This window comes from Sycon ciliatum, chromosome 8 (genome assembly GCF_964019385.1).
Source record: "Sycon ciliatum chromosome 8, ocSycCili1.1, whole genome shotgun sequence".
Classification (NCBI taxonomy): domain Eukaryota; kingdom Metazoa; phylum Porifera; class Calcarea; order Leucosolenida; family Sycettidae; genus Sycon; species Sycon ciliatum.
The window spans coordinates 24,947,745-24,971,201 of NC_088650.1; the positions used below are offsets into that span (position 1 = coordinate 24,947,745).

The window sequence follows — 23,457 nt, forward strand, 5'->3', positions numbered from 1 at the left end:
CGAGTGCAGGCCAGCCGATTGTTTCCTGCAGCCTTTTTCACTAGCATGCTATTCAAGCAATTCAAGTTATTAGGATTCAGTGTTACAAAGGAGAAGGGAAATGACTTATGCTGTAAAGATTTCGGTTTTTATCAGTCCCAGCATAACTGTAATCACTGAGAGAGGCTTACAACAGTAATCTGCAAAATAGAACAGCCACAGTACATGTCTATAACAATGCATGCATTGACGGTTTCTCTGTACACCCTGGTTGTCAGTGTTGTCACTATCTCAGTGGTATCCTGCAGTTGTGAGTGCAGAGATCTCCTGCTCAGAACACCAGCTAGCAGAGATGACTCCACAACTGATAGATTTGTCCCTGGCTTCATTAATTTGTGAAAGCTCCTTTTCTTGGTTCCACTATCGGTATGATACTGCGTATCATTTTTTCAACATAGGCTTGCATTTTTAGATATGCGCAGCCTCCACTGTAGCCATCTATAGGCTTGCATTGTACTTTCTGATAGGTGAAAAGCGATGACCGCGTTGGTGTAAAAATCTCAATTTTCAACATACCCGAGTTCTTCCCCCCCCCCCCCCATTCGGTTTGGAACTGTTTTACTCTCTCTCTCTCTTACTCAGTAGTTCTCTCTCTCTCTATCCCACTGTGCAGGCACTCTTTCTTCCTCTGACGAAGACATTGGTCAAACAGTAACGTATTCAATTGTTGATGACGATGGTGGAAGTTTCAAAGTATTGCAGAACAAGTTCATTGTTGCGGCCAAGGTGGCTAACTTTGAAACAAAGACAAGCCATCACATTACTGTCAAGGCAACTGACAATGGATCACCTGCGCTATACGTAAGTTTTAGTCAATTGAACATTTAAAACATGTTGGCGCATCGCCAAGCATCCGTGCACTGCAAGTATACTATGAGAAGTGAGAGTGTGAGGCTGATTGCTCATTCGGATTCCAGCAGTGAAACCTGAATTGTGAGGTTTCTTGACACTGTGGGGCTGTCCACATGAGTTGTGAGGACCTGTAGCTGATGTTGTGTGCGTGTGTGTGTTTACTTTATATTTGAAGTATACATACCTGTTAACATGGATGCAGTGAATGGGATTTTCGGTCTTTGACCACATGCTGGTGAGCTGATCTACTCACCTCCCACCGCTTTAGGAGCTGCATCTGCGCCTTGATCCTTGAAGAATGGTGGCGTTCCTACGGATGCGGAAAACCCGGCTTCCAGCCGAGTCTCACGCGAACCGTGAAATATACATATATATATATATACCCAATGCTGTAGACAGCAAGCTGTTTCGGCCATAAAGGCCTCATCAGTACAGCTACGAGCTAAATAGGCTAATATATATATATATATATATACCTGTTAACCATGGACTGCTGCTTCTGGCTATATTAACTCCTGTGCAATCCACGGTTCTAGTGAAGCTTATATCAGATCCACTCTGATTTGCCACCCACACTAGTAGCAAGTATTACCTTCACTGAGGGCAGGGGTAACTGCAGTTGGATCCCGGGACGTCAATCCTTTTTCTGCACCGTGTCCTCACCCACTTACTGCGGTGTGGTGAGCCCATAAGTGGGACCATTTCCAATTCCACCCATAGTTTGGGGATTTCAGGGGGGGGGGGGGGGGGGGTGTCGGCCGTTGGGCGGTTCAATAGCCTATTGAGTCATCTTTCTAATACTCCTTTTGAGCCTCTCTCCCCTCTCCCAGGGAGACCCACGTGACCAATTTTGGCCATGAGCAAGTACAAGTGTGTGTGTGTGTGTATGTATGTGTGGGTGTGTGTGTGCGTGCTTTGTATGTTTGTTGTTCTTGTGTTCTGCTGCTATACAGGTCCAGAAGGACTTCACTATAACTGTACTTGATGCCAAAGAAGCCCCAGTGTCAATTCAGTTTACTTCCACTGGTTAGTATGGCCCAGCAGTGGCTATACTTTTAAACCCACTTCTATTGTACTGCTATGTATTCTGTGTCGGTTTCAATTGCAGCTTGACCTACATGCACGGTACACACCTTCCTCGATACTTACAAGTAGATAGACATAACAAAATTTTGACACTCAGTTTCCATCCGTGAAAGTAAATTACATATGCAATTCTTCAATACTCGTATATGGACATTTTGCAACTCAGACTATTCTGTATAAGGCAGGTTATTCCTTTCCAAAGATGGTTTGTGTGTAATAGTTGATGAATGCACGGCAGAGAGGCTAACAAAAGCGTACATGCATGTGTTGCTTGTACTCTCCAAACAGGTGCTCAGACTAGCTTCGCAACCAACAGCCCAACGATCAAGGAAAACGCAGTTAAGAACACGGTTGTGGGGACGATTGTCGCTTCCGACCCGGATCTCAATGCTAAGCTCACATTCAGCTTGGACGATAATGCAGGCGGTCGCTTTGCTTTGGACAGCGCCAGCAACGTGGTCTGCAAGGCTGCATCGGCATCGGATCCCGTGAGTACCGGCCTTTGTGTACTTTATATACATCTACTTATACTCAATCTGCGGACAGAACTGTTTCGTCCTTTGTGGACTCGTCAGCGCAGCACAGAGGAAATGAGGCCGAACCTGATAGCAATGGAAATAAAAATTTCCAATCAGGCCCGAACGTACCTTGCCAGAGTGCTCAAACTGACAAGTCAGTGAGCTCTGCATAACGCAAACAGCAAAGGCACTACCCCACGCAAGAGTGCTCAACTGCTACAAGAGCAGGAGCGAAATACTCAATCTGCGGACAGAACTGTTTCGTCCTTTGTGGACTCGTCAGCGCAGCACAGAGGAAATGAGGCCGAACCTGATAGCAATGGAAATAAAAATTTCCAATCAGGCCCGAACGTACCTTGCCAGAGTGCTCAAACTGACAAGTCAGTGAGCTCTGCATAACGCAAACAGCAAAGGCACTACCCCACGCAAGAGTGCTCAACTGCTACAAGAGCAGGAGCGAAATACTCAATCTGCGGACAGAACTGTTTCGTCCTTTGTGGACTCGTCAGCGCAGCACATCATCTACTTATATTGGTATTGCAGCAGTTAGGCTGAAGCTGTCCATCATCCCTTGCGTGAGTGAATAATATGAGAGAGGAAGAGAGAGACAGAGAGATGGAGAAAGGGTGGGAGAGGGGGGGGGGGGGAGAGAGGGTGGGAGAGAGACAGAGAGAAAGAGAGGAGTTAAATAGAGACAAGGACAGGGAGAGAGAAAGAGAAGAGAAAGGGAGAAAGAGATGACGTGAGGGGAAGTGAGGAGCCTGTGAGGAGAGGTGTGAAAAAGAAGGAAAAAAAGAACAAATGGTTAGATGCTTGTTGATGGATGATGAGGTGAGAGAGCTGCACAAAAGCCTCTAGGGAGAGAAGTAGATGTAGTGGTAGGTATGTCCTCACCCAGGTGTAATGAGGCATAGTTACTATCATGCTAGGAAGGACAAGCGCTAAGTACATCCATTATACCTCTGCTATAAGACACAGTCACTAGTATGGTGTTGGTCTACACTTTGTATGTCTAGAGTGAATTCCTGTTTTGTCTCCAAGCGTGACCGTGGCAACCTTGCTTTGTATGACCTCTGTGTGTGTGTGTGTTCTTGTGTTGGGTTATTTGTGTCCTGTGCAGGCTGCAGAAACCGTGTGCTCCATCAGAGTTCTTGTAGCTGGCATTCTCAATCATGAACTCGACGCTCTGCACACGATCATAGTCAGGGCAACCGACGGCCACGGCCTGTTCAAAGTTCACAAATTCTCCGTCACGATTCAGGATGTGAACGACATTCCGCACGTACGTAATGAAGGCTGCTGTACCAAGTCACAGCATTCCGGTTCGAGTAGACCAGGCTGTCTTTCCACATTATTGTTCTGTATACTTGTGGTTTGATTCGCAATCAGATATGACCTTGATCAATGCCATGTCTGCCCTATCTACAGTCCATTTCAAAACTATAGACGCGTACCTAGGCAAAAACCGTTATGCCAGCATCTATACCACATAAAATCTGTGATCACTTTGTGCATAAATTTTTCCAAATTGGGCGTCTGTTATCTAATCCTTTAGAAACTATATGAGAGTAATTGTGGAGCGATTCTGAGCAATATACCGAAAACTATTCTCAAAACGTTCCAGCCAAATTTGAAATATTTCAAAAACCCTACGCGTCTATAGTTTTGAAATGCATTGTAGAATGCTGATTTTCTAAATCTGTACATGTACACTTGACTCTAGTATAGCAGATTTTCACATGTTTTCAAGTCATGGTGTGTACAGTGGAACTCAATTAGTATGCACTCTGATTCGCCATCCTCCTGCTTAGTACAGACACTGGCATATCGATCCAAACTGAAGTGCGTTGGGATAAGTAGTACTTTGGATAGTAAGTACACTTTGGATACTAAGTACACCTTGGATAGTAAGTACACCTTGGATAGTAATTACTTCAGTACACTTATTGCTGCCTATGGGGGTGCGTTTAATCAGAGTTCTACTGTATGCCATGTCCTCTCTTCCAGGACATAATTAGTGTCGGTGGTGCACCACATGTCAAGGAGAATCTCAACAACTTTGTCATCACGTCGTTCCTGACCAAGGACGAGGACACGGCGAACACGCACACCTACACGATCACCTTGGACCCGGATAATAAGTTCAAGATGGTCGGGTCTCGTCTGATGACCACTGCCACGGCGAACTTGAACTACGAAGCTAAATCATCTTATTCCATCGTAGTCCGAGCTACAGGTAAACAGGGGCATTCCTGATCTTACATGATTGTGTGCATGTTAACGATTGGTATCCTGGAATATGGCCAGCCTAGGTCGGGATTGTGGTCTGGAAACTTGTCAAGAAGAACAATAACAACGGAAACGTCCCATGGAGACAGCCACACGAGACTCCACTTGTCCAACTACTGCACACCCACCAGGGGCGGATCCAGGAGGGGTTCCAGGGGTTCCGCGGAACCCTCTAAATTTCGTAAATGTACTACTGGAAACTATAGGCATGTCCATGTATATGTCCATGTCCATGTATATGTATCAGCTATTCAGTTTTGACTATACTGGAACCCCCCTGTAGAGATCGCTGGATCCGCCGCTGCCCACAATATGTACGAAGTATGGAAAGTGAAGTTGCCTCGTGTTATTGATGTTTGCTTGTTTAGTAACTTCTTTCCATTCGTGCATTCCTGTGTTGCTTACAGATAATGGCATACCAGCTCAGTTCTATGAGAAGACCTTCACAATCACTGTTGAGGATGTCAACGAAGTGCCAACTTCAGTGTCACTCACCGGCAGCAAGGTATTTAAAAAATACTTTTCCCATGGCTGGGTATCGCCCTCATCTCCGGTGCTGCTCTCCATATTAGTGTTGCGTGCACATGCTACGAGATTGAGTTGAATAAAAATAAAAATAAAAATAAAATCCGTTTGTTCTACACTCCGTGAACCAGGATACAGCCATCATAGCAGAGCGGTCTGTCTGGAATCACTATGCTCAAGTATCATGTATGGGGTGCTGTTGCCTGTCGGAATTCTATGCGGGTTGCTTCTTCTTTTAGTGCTGGGATATTGTAACACTCTTTGCTCTCAAAGGTACACAGTTACGGTTTGTAAGTTGTCCATTGACAAGGAGAGGAAGAAGACGAAGGCAGTCTGAGTATGCGCACAGCTTACCATGTACACCTACTGTACACTCTCAGTGATTTTATGTGTGTACTAATTACGTGTGATACAGTACCTATTCTACAGTCACCACCCACCGGATCCCGTAATGTTTGTGTGTCTGAACAAGGCAAAAAGGCAAGCGCCTTTAGTTAACTTGATGGGCTTCAGCACATGTACTTCAGGGCAACATTATCACGATGGATTCTCATGCCACCAACCATTTCTAGGTCTTATAACCTTCTCCCGCACAACCTTACACTGAATGGCAATCTCACGTAGCCATCGAGGTACTGCACTGTATGTCCTGCCACGTTCACTGTTCTTTGCTTGGTTTAGGTGAACGAAAATTCACCGCTGGATGAAATCATTGGCTCGTTCTCCACCCTCGATCCTGACAATTACGCATCTGCACGGCAAACATTCACGTATGCTTTGGTGGACACAGCTCAAGGGCGATTCAAGCTTTCATCAGGAAAGCTTCAGGTAAGTTTCATGGTATATGAGTGGTTCATGATTTGAATGACATCATCGTGCATGTTTGGTGATTTGAATGACATCATGGCGTACATGTCAGGTGATGTCAATGGCACCATCCTAAGTACATGTTAGGTGATTTGATTGACGTGGTACATTATGCGTGATTTGAATGACATCATTATACATGATTTATGTCACAGAAGACAGTACGGCATACCTAATGCTGTTCATCCACTGCATCCTGATTGACTGCTGCTGCTTGTTTAGGTGGCTACCTCTAACGTCAACTGCCTCTCGATTGGCGGTCTCTATTGCAAGCTGAACTTTGAAAAGGACCAAACCCATGATATTGTGGTGCAAGTCACAGACAGTGGCTCACCACCTCTAAGTAAGAGTTTCAAGCTGACTATCAACGTCGAGAACATCAATGATCAGCCAAGGCATCTAACCGTCAGCAACACGATTGTGAGTACACGACTGTTTAATGTTGCCTATACGTGTATGATATTGCCAGTTTGTGGTGTGGTTACTAACTCACTGTCTGTGTGTGTGTGTGTGTGTGTGTGTGTGTTTGTGTATGTGTGTGTGTGTGTGTGTGTGTGTGTGTGTGTGTGTGTGTGTGTGTGTGTGTGTGTGTGTGTGTGTGTGCGTGCTTTTCCTTATGACAGCATTAGTTTGGGGGTTAGGGTATTTCCCAGCTTGCTAGTTGCTGATGTGTATGTATAAGTGACGTCATAGAAACTGCTTTGCCACGAGTCAGGGTGATCCTGCCTGTGAGCTTTGTTCGTTCGAGTTTCAAGAAGAAGTCAGTTGCCTGTTCCGGAATTCCTTGTGCTATTTTAGAGTGCAAGTCGGACATGCAGAGGTGAACGTAACATGGCGCAGTGAACAGCTTTGTGTAGGTATAGTCCGTATGAACCTTCGTTGTCGGTGATGGGTAAAGATAAGGAGCAATGAGCTAGGTGAACATGACAGTTATCTGATGAGAAGTACAGCATTTCTACTGTGAAAGGCTTTGCGTTTCATTGTCAGTGTTTCGACCACTGCACATTACTGTGTGTGCACTTGGTCCAATCTTGAATTCCCAACCGTAGGTGAAAGAAAATGACCCTGCGGACACAGTGGTCGGCAAGATTGCATACATAGATGAAGATATTGGCCAGACGCACACCATAACCATGACAGACACTGACGGTGGACAGTTCAAGCTCAGCGCCGATGGGACAGAAATCCTCAAGGCAAAGTCGACGGATTACGAAACCAAGGCGGTCCACAGCGTGACCATCAAGGTCACAGACAATGGAAGCCCTCCGATGTCGGTAAGTATGGGCATACATGTGCAGCAAAGTATGGGTATACCTTTAAAAGTGGGGTATAGAGGAGTATGCAATCGTGAGTGTTCTTTTCTTGTAGCAAAGGAGATGATACAGCCTGCTACATTCAGACTGCTACATTCGCTGAGGGATGCTAAAAATAGATGTTAATCAGCACATCAGCTGGTCTGTGGATTGTGATAGGGTTCCAAGGACCTATGTAAGCGGGTACTCAAGTGACCCACTGCAGATGCCCACACACGCAGATGTGTTCCACCTCACGTCCTGGACAGGGTTTGTGACTGGGTATGTCAACACTTGGTCTTGGTGCAGTGCCCCCCCCCCCATTATATACTTGGTTGCCTTGACAGCCATTACTCTACTCGTATATGAGATGGGGAAGTATGTGTGGTGATCTGGTACATGTATGTGAAATGGTGGATATTGTATCATGTGTGTGTGTGTGTGCTTGTAGATCATCAAGGATATTCAAATTAGTGTTACTGATATCAATGAAGCGCCGATTAGTTCCATCTTCACCTCCAAGAATGGTCAGCTGACATACGCCGATGATCATGCTAAGGTTAATGAGAACTCCAACGTGGGAGCGACCGTTGGTACCATTGTTGCAACTGACACGGTAAGTGGAAAGAGTGAAGTGCGTATGTGGAATACTGTCAATTGCTGGGTACTGATCACTTTGTTCCACTTGGGATGTGTATAATTGAGGGGGAACATTGGTCCACACACAGGGACCTGAGTTCTTCTCATTTCCTCCTTTTAAAGAGGTCTAGGATAGGACTGATTGTGAAAGCATGTCTTGAATCTGACGTTTTTCTCCGCTTCAAGTGCAACTTCTGAAATTCTGAGGTTGAGCCAGGTGCAGAGAGCCTTGCACTGAAGGTGCCAATTATTCAGCGCGGCTCATTTCATGTATTCTTATCAGGCGCGTGCCCCGTATGGGTTCCTGGGTGCCCGGAACCCCCCTTTTTTCGCTCAAAATCGCTCAAAATGCAGGACTTTGCTTTATTTTTTGCAATTTTTCCCGGGGGAGGCCCCAGGAACCCCCCTTAAAGGGCACCGGCACACGCGCCTGCTTATGTCATGGTACCTCGAAGTACAATATGTGAGAAATCGTGTATGAGAAGATATCTGCTGTTGTCTGGGGATAAAGTTGTGTGTGAAGCTGCTGGTTTCAGTGGATTCCTGATATGCTTTCTGTGCCCTGGTATAGGACAATAATCAGCAGCTGAAGTTCACACTGGATGATAGTGCAGGAAGTCGCTTTGCCATTGCCTCTACTGCTACTTGTGACTTTGTAAGTGTATCCCGCTTGAGAATAGGCCAGGCAGGTGGACGTTTTATGGGACTCATTAGCGTGCACCCGTATCCTATAAATGAGCTTAAATTTTCTTTGTAAGTGCCAGGAGAAGTCTTTTGCAGCATTTCCTAGACCTTTGTTGGCACGGCGACGACGCCAACAGTGGAGAGTTGAACTGAGTCCTTTATTGGCCGAGCACAATGAAAAAGGATGCGTAACATCACATATCCTGTCTAGGTCAGAATCACCTGTTGCTAATTGACGCTCAAGTCCATATTCATTGTCAATCTGGTGTCATAACATACCTGTATGCACTGTTTTCTGATTTATACTTTAATGTGGTAAATATTACCTTCGCATTTGCCCTTTAGTTGTTGGCGAAAACGTGCTATACAAGCACATGATGTGCACTGCAGTTCAGTGCGGTAGATACAGTAGAATGTCTTGAATACATCACCTTTACCATACCTTCCATATTTCTGGTGATTCATGTGTGTTGCTTGCAGACTACTGGTAGCAAGTGCAGTGCAGCTCTTACGGTGTTTGACTCGCTGGATCACGAAGAATCAGCCTCGCTCAGCATTGTAGTACGGGTCACTGACCCGCAGGGCAAGTTCAAGGTGACCAAATTCACCGTTGTCATCATCGACGTCAACGATCCTCCAAGTGTAAGTATCCTTTGATTTCAATAAAGGACGGGTATGTATGAAAGTTCAGAGCATGGCTTGGTGTGGATTCTTCTTATACACCAGTCATTGAAATGGCATTATTTTATTTTATTTTGCCTTTCAAGATGTAAAAGGGATAGATATTATATTGGGAGATTGGCGTAGCTAAACATTGTTAACTTTGCGACTGTCAAACTCGCGTGGTCTTGTTTTCCTTGCTGATTGATAGACTCATGTGCGTTCCTCCATTCGCAGCCCACATGCACACCGTGCGTACACGATGCATGATCAGAGAGCCCAAAAATACGGCAGGGTTCCATACCTGGTGCATGACCAGCAGGCAAAGGCGAAAGTGCCTGCCTAGCACCTGTACTTTTCCTGAATCAGACACTGTGCGTACTACGCTGACTCCTCTCCTGCCGGACTGCTGGGACACTGCTTGTTTTTCCCACCCTCCCCCTCCTTACGTATCTCTATCACTCGTAATCCGAAAATAAATTGTGGGAGGGCCTCTATCCCTACATACAGTCATGTAGCTGGCAGCCATTGCTCATCTACACTACACTACAGTAGCTCTATAGCTGCCCTGTTGTATAAATGTACTTGTAGCCCAACAAGCTGGTCCCTGCCCGTAGCAGGCCGGCTGCCTATCTTTACCTCACATGTACACTGACCATCCACAGTCGCTGTGCTCTTCGGGTCGGCCGCCACCCTACCTATTCCTACTCAGCCTTTGACTGATGCCAGCTACTCTGCCCGTTATCCCCGCTATGCGTATTGACATAATGGGTGAGAAGTGGTGGACTAAAAAAGAAAATAATGCTGATGATGGCTGTAGCAGCCCTATTCTTTTGTGGCCTTGGCTAAGCAATGATTTCTGATTTGTGTGCTATAATTATGCTATCATTCCAGGATATCAACATGACCAGTGATGAAGTACATGAAAATAAGGTTGACGCATTTGTGGGTGCATTCCTAACCACGGATGATGATATAACGCAGACCCATAAGTACACGCTGCTCAACAGTGCCAATGGACGATTCATTGTAAGTGGGAGGGGACCTGTGGTGTGTGTGTCCGTGTTTGTGTGTGTGTTTTTGCGCTTTCGTGCATGCATGCGTGTGTGTGTTTGTGTGTGTGTACGTGCGTGTGTGTGTGTCAGTGTGCGTGTGTGTGTGTATGTATGCGTGCGTGTGTTGGTGTGTGCGTGCATGTGTGAGTGTGTGTATGCGTGCATGTGTGAGTGTGTGCATGTGTGCATGTGTTAGTCCATGAACAACCAATCAGCAACTCAGCTCTAGCTTGTGAAGGTTGTTACATTAGAACACCTCAGCAGGTTAGGAGCTGCTAATATTCGTCGAATGTCACTCGTTCTGCTGTGCTTTTCAGATCACTGGAGATGACCTGTATACGGTTGGATCATTGAACTACGAGGTCACGAAAACACTGACAATCAGAGTTCGTACCACCGATAGTGGCACGCCAGCGCTCAGCTACGAGAAAGACATCGTGATCCGCGTCATCAACGTCAACGAAAAGCCAACGTCGATGCACATTACCAGCGACCAGGTGGACGAGAACAGCGCCAGTGATACTGCCATAGGCAGTCTATCCACACAGGACCCGGACAATGTTGGAACAACGCCATTGCAGACGTTCAACTATGCCCTGCTAGATACTGCCGGAGGAAGGTTCAAGATCGACTCAGGAGTTCTCAAGGTACATCCACACCACTCATAAATTACTCTATCTCTATGTCCTATGCTGGAAATGAGAACTAGAGGGAATGTGTGTTCATGAGGCAGGTGTGACGGTAGGTACTTTATGCTGGCATGATTAGCCTTTGTAGCTACCATTCGGGCCGGGATCGCCCAAACACATTTCAAAAGTTTGATCTGAAATAACTGCAGGATTTCGTTAAATAATTGTACGTGGAGTGTGAAGTTGTGCAGTTCATACCGTAGTGGCTATAGTGGCTATAGTGGCTATAGCGTTTCCGACGCCCCTGTACAGTGGTTCTGCGTCCGGAGATGTCACGGCCAGCCTGGTTTAGGAGTTCATGGGGTTTCTCATTGGAATTACATGTATACTGGAAACATCCAGTGAAAAGCATCCGCCCAACACCCAACACCTGTTCATTTGGACATTGGTACCAGGCACAAGGGCTGCATAATTGTTGCAAATAGGATTTTAGCCTTTGTCCACATTCGTGAGCTTGATATCCCCCCCCCCCCACACACACACGCATCCACGTGAGCTTTAGGGACTATATACCTGACGTGTTGACCCTTGAGAGGAACGGCGGACTAAAATATATCATTATGGAAATTGCCAGTCACGTTGACTCGGATATCATCCGTGGAAGATTTAATGGAAATGTTCAAGTGCACATGCGTGAACTGCCTGCGTGGACAGTGATGGATGTTCATTGCTGTGCTTCTGTGAACGTTGTGTGTTTTGCCTTGCGTTGCTTGAAGGTCAATCCATCCAATGTAGCATGCCTAGCCCTGGGTGGCACATCATGCTGGTTGAACTACGAGGCGCAGTCCCAATACAGCGTGCTAGTGCGCTCAACTGACTCGGGAACGCCACCACTCTCGGCCAACTTTGTCGTCAACATCACACTGAAGGACATCAACGACAGGCCGCGGAAATTGTACATCACCGACTACAAGGTGGCTGAGAATTCCCTTAATGGCACTGTCGTGGGAACGTTTGGTGCGTCTGATGAGGACGCCTTCCAGCATCTCACGTATGAGCTGACGAGCGATGACCATGGAATGTAAGTAGGCGGAAATCGCTCTACTGTCCATCCAGAAAGATAAGAGCAATTTTTGCAAGACTGTCGTATGGAATGAAATTGATCTAGCCTTGCTATGTGGTGACGAAATCGCACCTAGACATGTTATGGAATAATCCGGAGTATAAATCGCACTGGAGTATAAGCCGCACCCAGATATTTTGTCACAAAATACAGACATCTACCCAATATTTTGCGGTGCATTTGACCAGCGTAGTATGAGACGCACTGATGTTTTGCGTGAATTGCATGTGTTTCAAGTGCGGCTTGTATTCCGGAAAGTATCGTAGTGGCAAACTTTGACCCGGACACGAGAGTTGGCACATACGAAACTTGTGTCTTACACATAATCTTGGGATTTGGTCTTCTGTTCCCAGGTTCAAGCTTGTCGGAAAGGAGCTCCAGAAGGCCAAGCCTGCAAACTATGAAATCACCACACAGCACAGAATAACATTGCGTGTGACAGATGACGGCACACCACCCTTAAGCGTAAGAACCTCCTGCAATGTGCTTTTTGCTTTTTGCTAAATGTGTGGATGTAAGTATATATGTGTGATTGTGTGTCTTTGTGTGTCTTTGTGTGTCTTTGTGTGTCTTTGTGTGTGTGTGTGTGTGTGTGTGTGTGTGTGTGTGTGTGTGTGTGTGTGTGTGTGTGTGTGTGTGTGTGTGTGTGTCAGCTAGTTCGGTTGGTGGGTGCACATATGCCAGATAGCGTTGGGTTTGTTGCCAACGAGCTTGGCTACTGGAAGGTGTAATTTTCTACCTGCCACATTCGTAGGTTCCAGGGTTCATATACTGTCTATTTGAAGTATACATATCTGTTAACCATGGACTACTTCTGGCTAGATTAACTCTTGTATGATCAAGGGTGCTAGTGAGGCTCATAATTATTAGATCCACTCTGATTTAGCCACCCACACTAGTAGCAAGTATTGCCTTCACTGGGAGCAGGGGTAAATGCAGTTGGATCCCGGGCCGGATACCCTGATTCCTTCAATCCTATTTTTTTTTGCACCTTGTCCTCACCCACTTACTGATGTGTGGTGAACCCATGAGTGGGATCATTTCGAACTCCACCCAGAGTGTGGGAAATTCAGGGGGTGTCGGCCGTTGGGCGGTTCAATTGCCATTGATTCATCATACCAAGATTCCTTTTGAATCTCTCTCACCTCTCCTGGGGGGAGACCCACGTGACTAGGTTTGGCAGTGAGCAACAAGTAGGAATGTATGTATGTATGTGTGTGTGTGCGTGTGTGTGTGTGTGTGTGTGTGTGTGTGTGTGTGTGTGTGAGTGTGTGTGTGTGTGTGTGTCCTATATGGTGCAGTGGTATGTGCAGTCGATTTCCAATCGAGAGGTTGTGGATTCAATTCCCGACGATTATGGTCGCACACGTCTTTCTTCTCTTTCTCATTCTCCTAGCTCTTCTTTCATTCTCCTGGGTGGTTACCAACAGCCAGTGTACGCCGGAGTATGTGGTGTGGCGTGTGTGTGTAAAAAATGAAAAAATAAATGAAAAATAGGGATTCACTGGCCAGGAAAAGCCACTTCAACCAGCTGTGTGGTGGATACCAGGCTAAAAATTAGTAGTGGTCAATTCATCAGCCTTGCAAGCTGTTAAATGGTGTAATCCCAGCACAAGTTGTTATGTCTAACATAGCTTGTTCGCTATCATCGCTTCCGCGATGGGCATGTGTGAGGTCTGTGAGGTGTTTGTGTGTGTGTGTGTGTGTGCGTGCGTGCGTGCGTGCGTGCGTGTGTGTGTGTGTGTGTGCTGCTCCTGGTGCTGCTGAGTCGGAATGTTTTCTGTGGCCTGGATGTAAATCCATGTAGATATTGGCAGTAACTTTGACCTCTTTTTACTTTAAAATATTGTTTGATATGACTGCAGATCAGTAAAACCTTCACCATCGAGGTTCTAAATGAAAATGAAGCACCGGTCAACACCAGTATCACCGCTACTGACGGACAGCTGGCCTTCGCCAAGGTAATAATGTGTTGTACAATGTATTTGGATTATGCCATGTGTGCTATTTTGTTTGGTACATGCAAAGCCTGGTGGCACTTACCATAATGTGCAACTCTTTTTCAGTCTTAGTGATGCGATACCTACTATGCACTGAAGACCGTATTTTTAAGTCGGTCAAATGGATTAACGTTTTGAGTCTGCTGGAGTTTTTTCACGTCGTCTTCCACTAGTTGTGTACCATTGGAATGTGGCCTGTGCATATCTTATATGTGGCCTATTCGTATCTTATGTGGCCTATTCATATCTTATGTGGCCTATGCATATCTTATGTGGCCTATGCACATCTTATGTGGCCTATTCATATCTTATGTGCCTTGCATATCTTATCTGGCCTATTCATATCTTATGTGGCCTATTTATATCTTATGTGGCCTATGCATATCTTATGTGGCCTATTCATATCTTATGTGGCCTATTCATATCTTATCTGGCCTATGCATATCTTATGTGGCCTATTCATATCTTATCTGGCCTATTCATATCTTATGTGGCCTATTCATATCATATGTGGCCTATGCATATCTTATGTGGCCTATTCATATCTTATCTGGCCTATTCATATCTTATCTGGCCTATGCATATCTTATGTGGCCTATGCATATCTTACAGAAATGAACTTCAAACTGTAGGTCAGCAAGTAACCAATCAATGCATATGCTTGTATTGCTGAGTGTTTTCAAAAATCCACATACAGCTCGTTGAACGCAATCAGACTCTTGAAAAGATGTCCCTGCTTCAAGATTTCATGCATTTCTTAGATGATTGGATGCCAAGTGTAGATAGGCTCACACTACATTTCCAATCAAACTGCTCTTCTCTCTTTCTCTCTCTCGCTCTCTCTCTCTCTCTCTCTCTCTCTCTCTCTCTCTCTCTCTCTCTCTCTCTCTCTCTCTCTCTCTCTCTTCTCTCTCTCTCTCTCCCTCTCTATCCACCTATCTTTCTGTCATGATTGCCATGTAGGACCTTCCGGAAGTGGAGGAGAACAGTGTACTCGGTACGGTTGTGGGCACAATCATCAGCATAGATCCTGATTACCAGCAGACACTGACCTTCACGCTGGATGATGACGCAAGCGGTCTGTTTTCATTGGGTACAAATAACTCATGCGGGAGACTCACTGACTTGACTGTAAGTTGGGCGACGTCAGAAACAGCTATTCTGCTTCATCCTGGTTTGGATGGTAGTGTGCATTGAATGTTCTTTGCTCACTCCGAGTCAGTCTCTGGGATAAGTGATACAGATTCTGTACGTGAATTTGACCATAGGCTGAGTGGTAGAAATCACAAAACATTTTATAGACTCAGTCCAAGAAGTAATGCGAGGGCCTGACATCAGCCTTTGGTGTTCGGCTCTTATCCACGTATTCGGGGAATGAGGAAGTGCAGGTAGAGTTCTATACATAATTATGCTGCAGGATTGGCATCATCAGCATACCAGCGTTTATACCTATTTTCAATGCTGTGGATTCTGTCTATGCTCCAGGGTCATCATTCTTTGTGCCAGACACAGCTGCTTGTATCTGGTGCATTGAACTTCGAATCAGTGAAGACGCATGATATTATTGTGCGAGTCACTGACCAGGATAACCGCTTCAGCGTGCAGAAGTTCACTATCAAGATCGTCGATGTCAACGATTTACCCCACGTAAGTCACGCGGACGTTGTTGTCTACTTCTTGTAGTTCTACAGCATCCATTGAGACATTCCAGCTGTCAAAAGGTTCATATGTCATACCTCCCATTATTGTAACTGTATAAAACGATTATTCGAATATTCAAACTAATCGTTTCACCCCTACTGCATATGCCACAGCATGTTTTAATACAACACTATTATAATCTCATACTTCAAGTCGACCATATCTATTATCCTGTAATGTGTGTGTGTATGTGTGTGTGTGTGTGTGTGTTTTTGTGTGCGTGTGTGTGTGTGTGTATGTGTGTGTGTGTGTGTGTGTGTGTATGTGTGTATGCGCGTGTGTGTGTGTGTGTCACTGTGTGTGTGTGTGTGTGTGTGTCACTCTGTGTGTATGTGTGTGTGTGTGTGTGTGTGTGTGTGTGTGTGTGTGTGTGTGTGTGTGTGTGTGTGCGTGCGTGCGTGTGTGTTTTTTAGGACATTGAAATCCTCTCGAGGACTATTGATGAGAACTCACAGATGGTGTACATCACAGACTTTGTAACACAGGACCAGGACCAGACACACACTCACACATACAGCCTCACCTCTAACCCGGGCAATCAGTTTGCCATCGTCAACAACAGCCTATACACATCAGATTTGGCAACACTCAACTATGAAGAGCAACAACAATGGGTAAGCTGAATGGAAGAAAGCATAGGAATTTTGAGGGCTTCTGCAACCTGTCTCCGTATTACGAGGCTCCATAACGAGACAATGCAACATCTCTTAGGCAAAATATCACCACCATTATCACTATGGAAACCTAGTATTATGAAAGGGAAAGTGTTGTACACCATTTTTTTCACTGTTGTTTGTCAAAACTCCGCTTGGGCTTTGACTTTGAGGGAGATGCTCTTCCATTTCCAGCGGGGCAAAATGACTGCTCATTCTGATCTAATCATACACAGGACACAGTAATCCATGATGACATCCTTTGAATTTCCCACGTTGAGAGAATCGATCTGACCTATGCACAATGCTTCTCTTGCATGGTATGAACATGTAACTCAGTTCTTTACCTTCTTTTTGAATGTCTGAGGGATTTTATTCCTGCATGTGTGTATGTGTGTGTGTTTTTGTTTGTTTGTGTTTGTCTGGGTTGCAGAATATTTCCATCTTGTCCACAGATGATGGAGTACCAGCATTGAATATCGAGGAATCGTTTGCTATTGATGTTGTGGATGTAAATGAGGTCATAAGCAGTATCAACATCACTGGAAACACGGTACGTGCTTGAAGCAGTGGTGGCATGATGTGCAATATGTGTATTAGTGTAGGTCGTCTTGTGTCGATGACATAGACAAAACACGATGCAGTGCCCACAGTGGAGGGTCGAACAGTACCCAAAGAATTAAATGACTTTCCGAGTTTCCGAGGAAACTGTTCACTATGACTTTATATAAAATTTAATATCTGGGACATCGTAAATCGAATGATAAAAAAGCAGCGGGATCATAATAATGGCAGTGCACCTCTACTGCACAATAACAGTCTGCCCATGGCTGGAACTGCTCGTTGTATTCTTTATCTTATTTCCATTCTATTAGGTGGACGAGAATAGTCCCGTGAGCACAGTCGTCGGTGAGCTTATCACCGTCGACCCGGACAACTTGGGGCCGAAGGGCGACTGGCAGAACGCCACCTGCGTGGCAACCGAAAATGCCGATGGAATCTTCGTCGTCACCGCCAACATTCTCAAGGTAAGATTGCCAGCGTGTCGCGTCAGCGCGTTTATGACACATTGTGCATGTCTCGGTGAAATGTCTGAAATGGTCTGGATGCCCGTGCCCTGAACATTCAGCCTGCACTGCTACTTAAGTGAAACACTTCAGTGTAAAGGTCCCAGCAGCCCGATCCCATAACGTTGGTGGTATCCTATTGCTTAGGCAACATAGCAAAGATTTTTCCGTGTATGCTCCATCATTGGTTGTGTCATAAGGTCGTACTTGCACATGTATAGTATGTGGGTGTTCCATCATTGGTTGTGTCATAAGGTCGTACTTGCACATGTATAGTATGTGGGTGTTCCATCATTGGTTGTGTGTGTATGTGTTACTATACCGGCGCTGCAGGTTGCCCAGGCCAGCATTGACTATGAGCTAAACTCCTCATTCTCAATCACAGTGCAATGCACGGATGATGGTCAGCCACCGCTGTCTAAGTCCTGGACATTTACGGTGGATGTGATCAATGGTAACGAGCCTCCAACGATGATCAACCTTACAAACAGTGAGTTTGAGATTGCCTGTCCAGTGCCTTTCCGGCCAAGTACAAGTACACGATGTGTACACCAAATTAATTAAATCAGAAATTTAATTTGGTACCTGTAATGGGAGTGACCTGTGTCCTGTGTGTTGTGCACACTTTTGGTACCTAGATCAATGTCACTAGCTTGGAAACATCCAAGTTTTGAAATGAAAGGGGGGGTGAGGCTGGGGCTGGGGAGGGGGGGGGGGTGAGGCTGGGGCTGGGGAGGGGGGGGGGGGGGTACGGTGCGTGGTAACATCACTCAAGAAATACGGTGATTTCATGCTATGTCTGCTTATGTCGCTCCCACCTGTGCATCCAATCAATCAGCTGCCTGAAGTCATATTCAGAGTGTTTTGAAAGTTTTTTTGCATCGCTGAAAGCCTGTGTTTATGCATATTTCTATGCTATCACTTTCAGACTACATCGATGAAAACGAACCAGCAAACTCTTCTGTTGGAACATTCAGTACAGAAGATCCTGACAATGAGTTTACAATCACGCAGGTGAGTAACTCATGATGCATGCTTCAAGCATGGCATATGTTTGTACAAGAATGAGTTCCGAGCTTAAGTGGCAGGGGCTGTTCTGGCCAAGTTTCCGTGAAATACGATGTGGCTCTGACCCGAGAATATACCGTTTATGGCAATCTGTTATGCAATCAAATGTTTCTGGCTGAGTAATAAGGACTGTGTTAATGGGTACATTTTACAACAGATTAATCAATAATCTTGTGATTAACCTGACACAAAGTACATGCCCTGTTGCATTTCGGCATGATTTTTCCTGCCCGACCCTTATGGCAGTATTTCCTTCACTGTGTGGTTGTTTCTTGTTTCAGACATTCACGTACACCATAGTGCATCCAGTGCCGGGTCTTCCCTTCACCATTGTTGGTGACGAGCTGATGACCACGCGCCCATTGAACTACGAGAAGAATGGAGTGTGGCCACTGGTCGTGGAGTCCACGGATTCCGGTGGTCTCTCAACCCTGCATACATTCCAGGTTGGTGGGCACTGCTAGGCCTTGCTTGCACACTTTGCCAATAGCCACTGTTAGTCACTCCTTGCATGTGCACATATACATGCGTTCACAATAGCCCGAGCATGCACTTTTAAGAGATAGGTGATGTCTCATTCCCATTTCAATTCTATCGTCTTTCTATTCTAAAAATCCAAGCCATACAGAGCGGCCGGGTGCATGCTCAAGAACAGGGTGACTATCATCGTTGCCTAGGCCGTTCTTACATGTTATGCACTATGGTCAATCAGTGTAGCTGTGTGCCTACGTATACTGCAAAGTAATGTTGATCTGCCCCCTCTCCAATTTCCATCCCCTGTCCAACTTCTGCCTGTAAAGCAACTTCAGAGCACTGCAAGACCACATGTTTTAACACCAATTACAAATGAGGACCTCTGGATATTTGTTGAATAATGAGTTAAAATGTGAGCTAATTCTGGCTGTAAAAATCGGAAAATGACTGTATTTGTGAAATCCTTCAAATTCTATCTCTAGCTGCTGCTAGCTGCTTGCCGGTACAGTCAACTATGATTCACCAAACATAACATTCTGCCAGTGAAGCGGGCACTCGATCACTGCTTATCGTGTGTGTGCGTGTGTGCGTGATGCTGCAGATTAATGTGAACGACCTGAATGAACCACCGACCGCTTTAGAGCTCATTGCTGCCGGCTATGTAGCTGAGAACAGTCCAGGTGGCTCGTACATCGGTGACGTCATTGCTATAGATGAAGATAGCAATCAATCGCACGTTTTTGAAGTTCTCGGCGCTGCACCTGGAGTGTTGTAAGTGGGCCACCGGGATCTGGTCATGCACAGCTTGGTGACAATGTATGATTTTTGGATTGTTGGATTTTCCTAATGTAGAATGAATGAACTTGAACAGAAATATTGCAGAGCTGTTTACTTGTCAAGGCAGCTGAGAAAGAAGAGCTTGTACATTTAGTGAAAGCTCGCCAATAGAAGCAAGGCAGGGGAAAGAAATCTTATACGTCCAGGGTAGCTTGTAAAATAGCCGTGACCCTATACCATTGTACTTGTATACATCAATACGGTAGAAACATGTGCCAGGCTCTTCACCGTCTGATTTCGTTTTGTTTGATTTGCTACAGGCTGAACAGCTCATCAATGGACTCCAGTTTGCTGGATGCATTTGTAATCGACCCGTTGACAGGCGTGTTATCTACCGGCAATCATACATGGGACTTTGAGACTAACGCGAGCTTCACTGTCTGGATACAAACAAGGTATGTTAGCTTCAATGTTAGCCAGAGGCACTTTGGATTGGTGTATTTAATGTCGAAGAACAAACTGGCAGTGTTGCCTTATTACATGAGATCGATTACAGGCACACAAATATAAGGAAAAGGGAAAAGAATAAAAGAAAAAAATAGAGTAAACAAGAGTGTGCAACTGGAGTAGGTGCAAGTCGTAGAGCAGCGTGATATTGTAAGTATTTGTGACACCAGCTTCAGCATCACAATTATATTCATGAATAGTTTCCGAACACAACAGCTTCCAATGGTGACGGGCTACATTGTTCATTGTGCGCATATTCTCCGAAGCCAACATTAAATGCTCTGCTCTGACCTTACTATGGATGGACTTTGTGGGTAGTGTTGGCATAACTGAAACCGGTCTGTGCATGGTCTGTGTTTGCTTCTGTTTCCAGTGACGATGGTCTCCTGCCCAGTCTCCGCTTCATCGATGTTTTGGTTGTGAACATCAGTGACATCAATGAGAAACCCACCAACATCACCCTGGACTATACTCATGTAAGAACAACACATGCACACGTCCTTCAGGAACGGTTTTATTTTAATTCGCTGTGTTATGGCCGCGCGCGGTCTTTTCTAGCCTATATATTTGTGTACACAAGGCTAGTGAACGCTTCCTTTTGCCGGAATTGGCCCGATCATGCTATCAAGCTAACCATCATGCCGTTTCCTCGCCTGTGGTGCCCAGATTGCCGAGAACAGCCCCATTGGCACAGTCGTGGGAGACCTGACTGTGACCGACCCGGACAACTTCGGTGATCACGCTGGCTCCCAAAGCTTCAACTGCCTGGTGTTGAACGCATTGGCTCATTCGTTCAAGGTAAGCTTATACTACCAGCCATAGATGTAACATTAACCCTTTACTGTCCGATTAAAAATGTATACAAGCCCACGCAATCACCAAATCTGAACCTAGAATGAGACATAACTTTGGTTTGAATTGGACAATTTCCACGGTCTTGGGCATCCTGGAAGGGCCTTGACGAGACAACGCAATGCGCCCACACTCGATCCCACAGAATGCACTGGTCCAGCGCTGCAAGCCAGGGAACGCTCTCCAGCGCTGAGCTCACGCTCGAGATCGGTCTCCATCCACCATGTCACTCCCGTTGCCCGTATCGAGCTCAATTTGTTTTGTGGAGACTCCCGGGAACCTACTTTTGAAGTTGAATAGGTGTAGTCTTGCAAACAAGTGACGTAAACATCGCTTTGGGTATTTGTCGAGGCAACAGCTGACAGATTTGACCAAGTGACGATAATTTCGAAATGCCTACCCCATCGATCCCATTGGATCGATGCTTGTATGTACAGACAGTACAGGGTTAAGTTTCCCGACGTTCCTGTCTATCCTACTGTCATGTACTGTGCATGTGCGTAGGTTGTCAACGACACTGTACTGGTCGTCTCCAAGGACAACCTGGACTACGAGAACGAGGTGTCACATGACATTGAGGTGAGTGCCACATCGTATAGGCAGATTCATGCGGACAATTACACTCGCAAGGCAGAATAGGTGGGCATGTTCAAAGTGAGCTTGTAATTCCCACTGAAATTCAAGTTTGACTGACTCTCGGACATCCAGAGTACAGAATATACCCTAAAAAGCCTTGACTCAGTGACTTCGAGAGTTTTGATTTTCTCTCTTCCAGGCATCAAGCATAGCGAAAGAATCTATTTCTTTTGAATTTGTATGCAATGCAACAGCGGACCAAGGCTGTGTTGTTGTAATTTTAGCACATACATGTAGTGCAATCATCAGATGCATCCTTTGTGTGTATATCGTCATACTGAAGTACTGTATATTGTATATTGTGGGTATTATCATGCTGGTCTTGCGTAGATACAATGTTGGGATGATGATGCAGTCAGTCCCCTCTTCATCAACAAGCAGTTCACCATCAATGTGACCGATGTCAACGAGGCGCCAACCATGATCCAACTGTCCAACGTGACAATCTATGAAAACCTGGGACCCCATGCCGAGGTAAGCATGTGCTGACGTCATACTCTTGATCAAAGGTGGCTTGCACAATATATCGGTCTCTCACTTGCTCTTCTGTAGTTGGCGTGACCTTTAACATTCAGGCTCGTTTCTCTTAGTTTGAGCAAACAGGTATCGATAGTACAATATTATCATAACTAGAAGCTGTATGGTAAGTAAGGTCACAAATCATTCTGAAGATTTCCTACAAATAGTGCTCTTTGTTCTCCGTGTATCACTTCTACTCTCCTGTGCAGCTTGGTACCATTTCAGCTGTTGACCCTGACAATGACGTGGAGAAAGTGCAAAATATCACGTTCACACTGCTGAACCAGAACACAACTGACGTTCCGTTCATGCTCGTGGGCGGCTACATCGTTGAAGCTAGCGATGACCTGGACTACGAGACCAGGGACTTGTACACGCTGACGGTGAATGCCACAGATACGGGAGTACCACCACTGACTACCCAAGCGGAGTTCAATGTCTCGGTAAGCAACGTTATCATACATAACATTGTATGGTGGTAGTGCTGTGAAACCTGTGTAAAACCTGTTTGAAACCTGTGCAAAACCTGTGTAAAACTTGTGTTAACCATTCATTCATAGCGCTGAGACTGAACGCTGGTTCTGAAATACAATCGGTATTCCAAGCCAAGTGGTGATTAAATTCAGGTGGCCTCCAAAGAAAGGTGGTCCTCGAAGAGAGGTGGTCTTTCAGCACAGGTTTAAATGTATGTTGAAAGGAATTTGAAATGACTGGTCCTCAGTGACAGGTGGTCTCTCGGCACTGGGGATATGGTGCATTGTATAAAATGTACATACTGTAAAGATGTGGGCATGCTAGTAGGACCCTGTATTGACTGTCAGCACTTACTCAGTCTGCCGTCATTTGGCGTCCATGGCCAGAGCGGAAGCAGCATTAAGTACTGCTGGCACCAATCATCCACGATGAGGCAGGCAGCAGGCCATACGGTCAGTGTAGTTCAGTCTT

At 45.5% G+C, this 23,457-nt stretch overlaps 1 protein-coding gene across 1 annotated transcript in view; it reads left to right on the forward strand.

Moving 5' to 3' along the window:
• The window catches only part of LOC135822462 (protocadherin Fat 4-like), a 69,991-nt gene that overhangs the window by 35,420 nt on the left and 11,114 nt on the right, over positions 1–23,457 (forward strand). The window contains exons 16-47 of the mRNA XM_065335232.1: positions 653–840; positions 1,845–1,917; positions 2,266–2,465; positions 3,616–3,777; positions 4,503–4,731; positions 5,192–5,289; positions 5,991–6,137; positions 6,399–6,596; positions 7,226–7,450; positions 7,920–8,084; positions 8,679–8,762; positions 9,272–9,433; positions 10,346–10,480; positions 10,824–11,153; positions 11,912–12,216; positions 12,612–12,723; positions 14,124–14,219; positions 15,222–15,389; positions 15,744–15,905; positions 16,373–16,573; positions 17,046–17,165; positions 17,488–17,640; positions 18,013–18,169; positions 18,608–18,693; positions 19,029–19,193; positions 19,823–19,992; positions 20,319–20,453; positions 20,879–20,981; positions 21,172–21,303; positions 21,862–21,936; positions 22,324–22,467; positions 22,722–22,955. Of these exons, the coding sequence (XP_065191304.1) occupies positions 653–840; positions 1,845–1,917; positions 2,266–2,465; positions 3,616–3,777; positions 4,503–4,731; positions 5,192–5,289; positions 5,991–6,137; positions 6,399–6,596; positions 7,226–7,450; positions 7,920–8,084; positions 8,679–8,762; positions 9,272–9,433; positions 10,346–10,480; positions 10,824–11,153; positions 11,912–12,216; positions 12,612–12,723; positions 14,124–14,219; positions 15,222–15,389; positions 15,744–15,905; positions 16,373–16,573; positions 17,046–17,165; positions 17,488–17,640; positions 18,013–18,169; positions 18,608–18,693; positions 19,029–19,193; positions 19,823–19,992; positions 20,319–20,453; positions 20,879–20,981; positions 21,172–21,303; positions 21,862–21,936; positions 22,324–22,467; positions 22,722–22,955 (5,114 nt within the window). The remainder of the gene's footprint in view (positions 1–652; positions 841–1,844; positions 1,918–2,265; positions 2,466–3,615; positions 3,778–4,502; positions 4,732–5,191; positions 5,290–5,990; positions 6,138–6,398; positions 6,597–7,225; positions 7,451–7,919; positions 8,085–8,678; positions 8,763–9,271; positions 9,434–10,345; positions 10,481–10,823; positions 11,154–11,911; positions 12,217–12,611; positions 12,724–14,123; positions 14,220–15,221; positions 15,390–15,743; positions 15,906–16,372; positions 16,574–17,045; positions 17,166–17,487; positions 17,641–18,012; positions 18,170–18,607; positions 18,694–19,028; positions 19,194–19,822; positions 19,993–20,318; positions 20,454–20,878; positions 20,982–21,171; positions 21,304–21,861; positions 21,937–22,323; positions 22,468–22,721; positions 22,956–23,457) is intronic.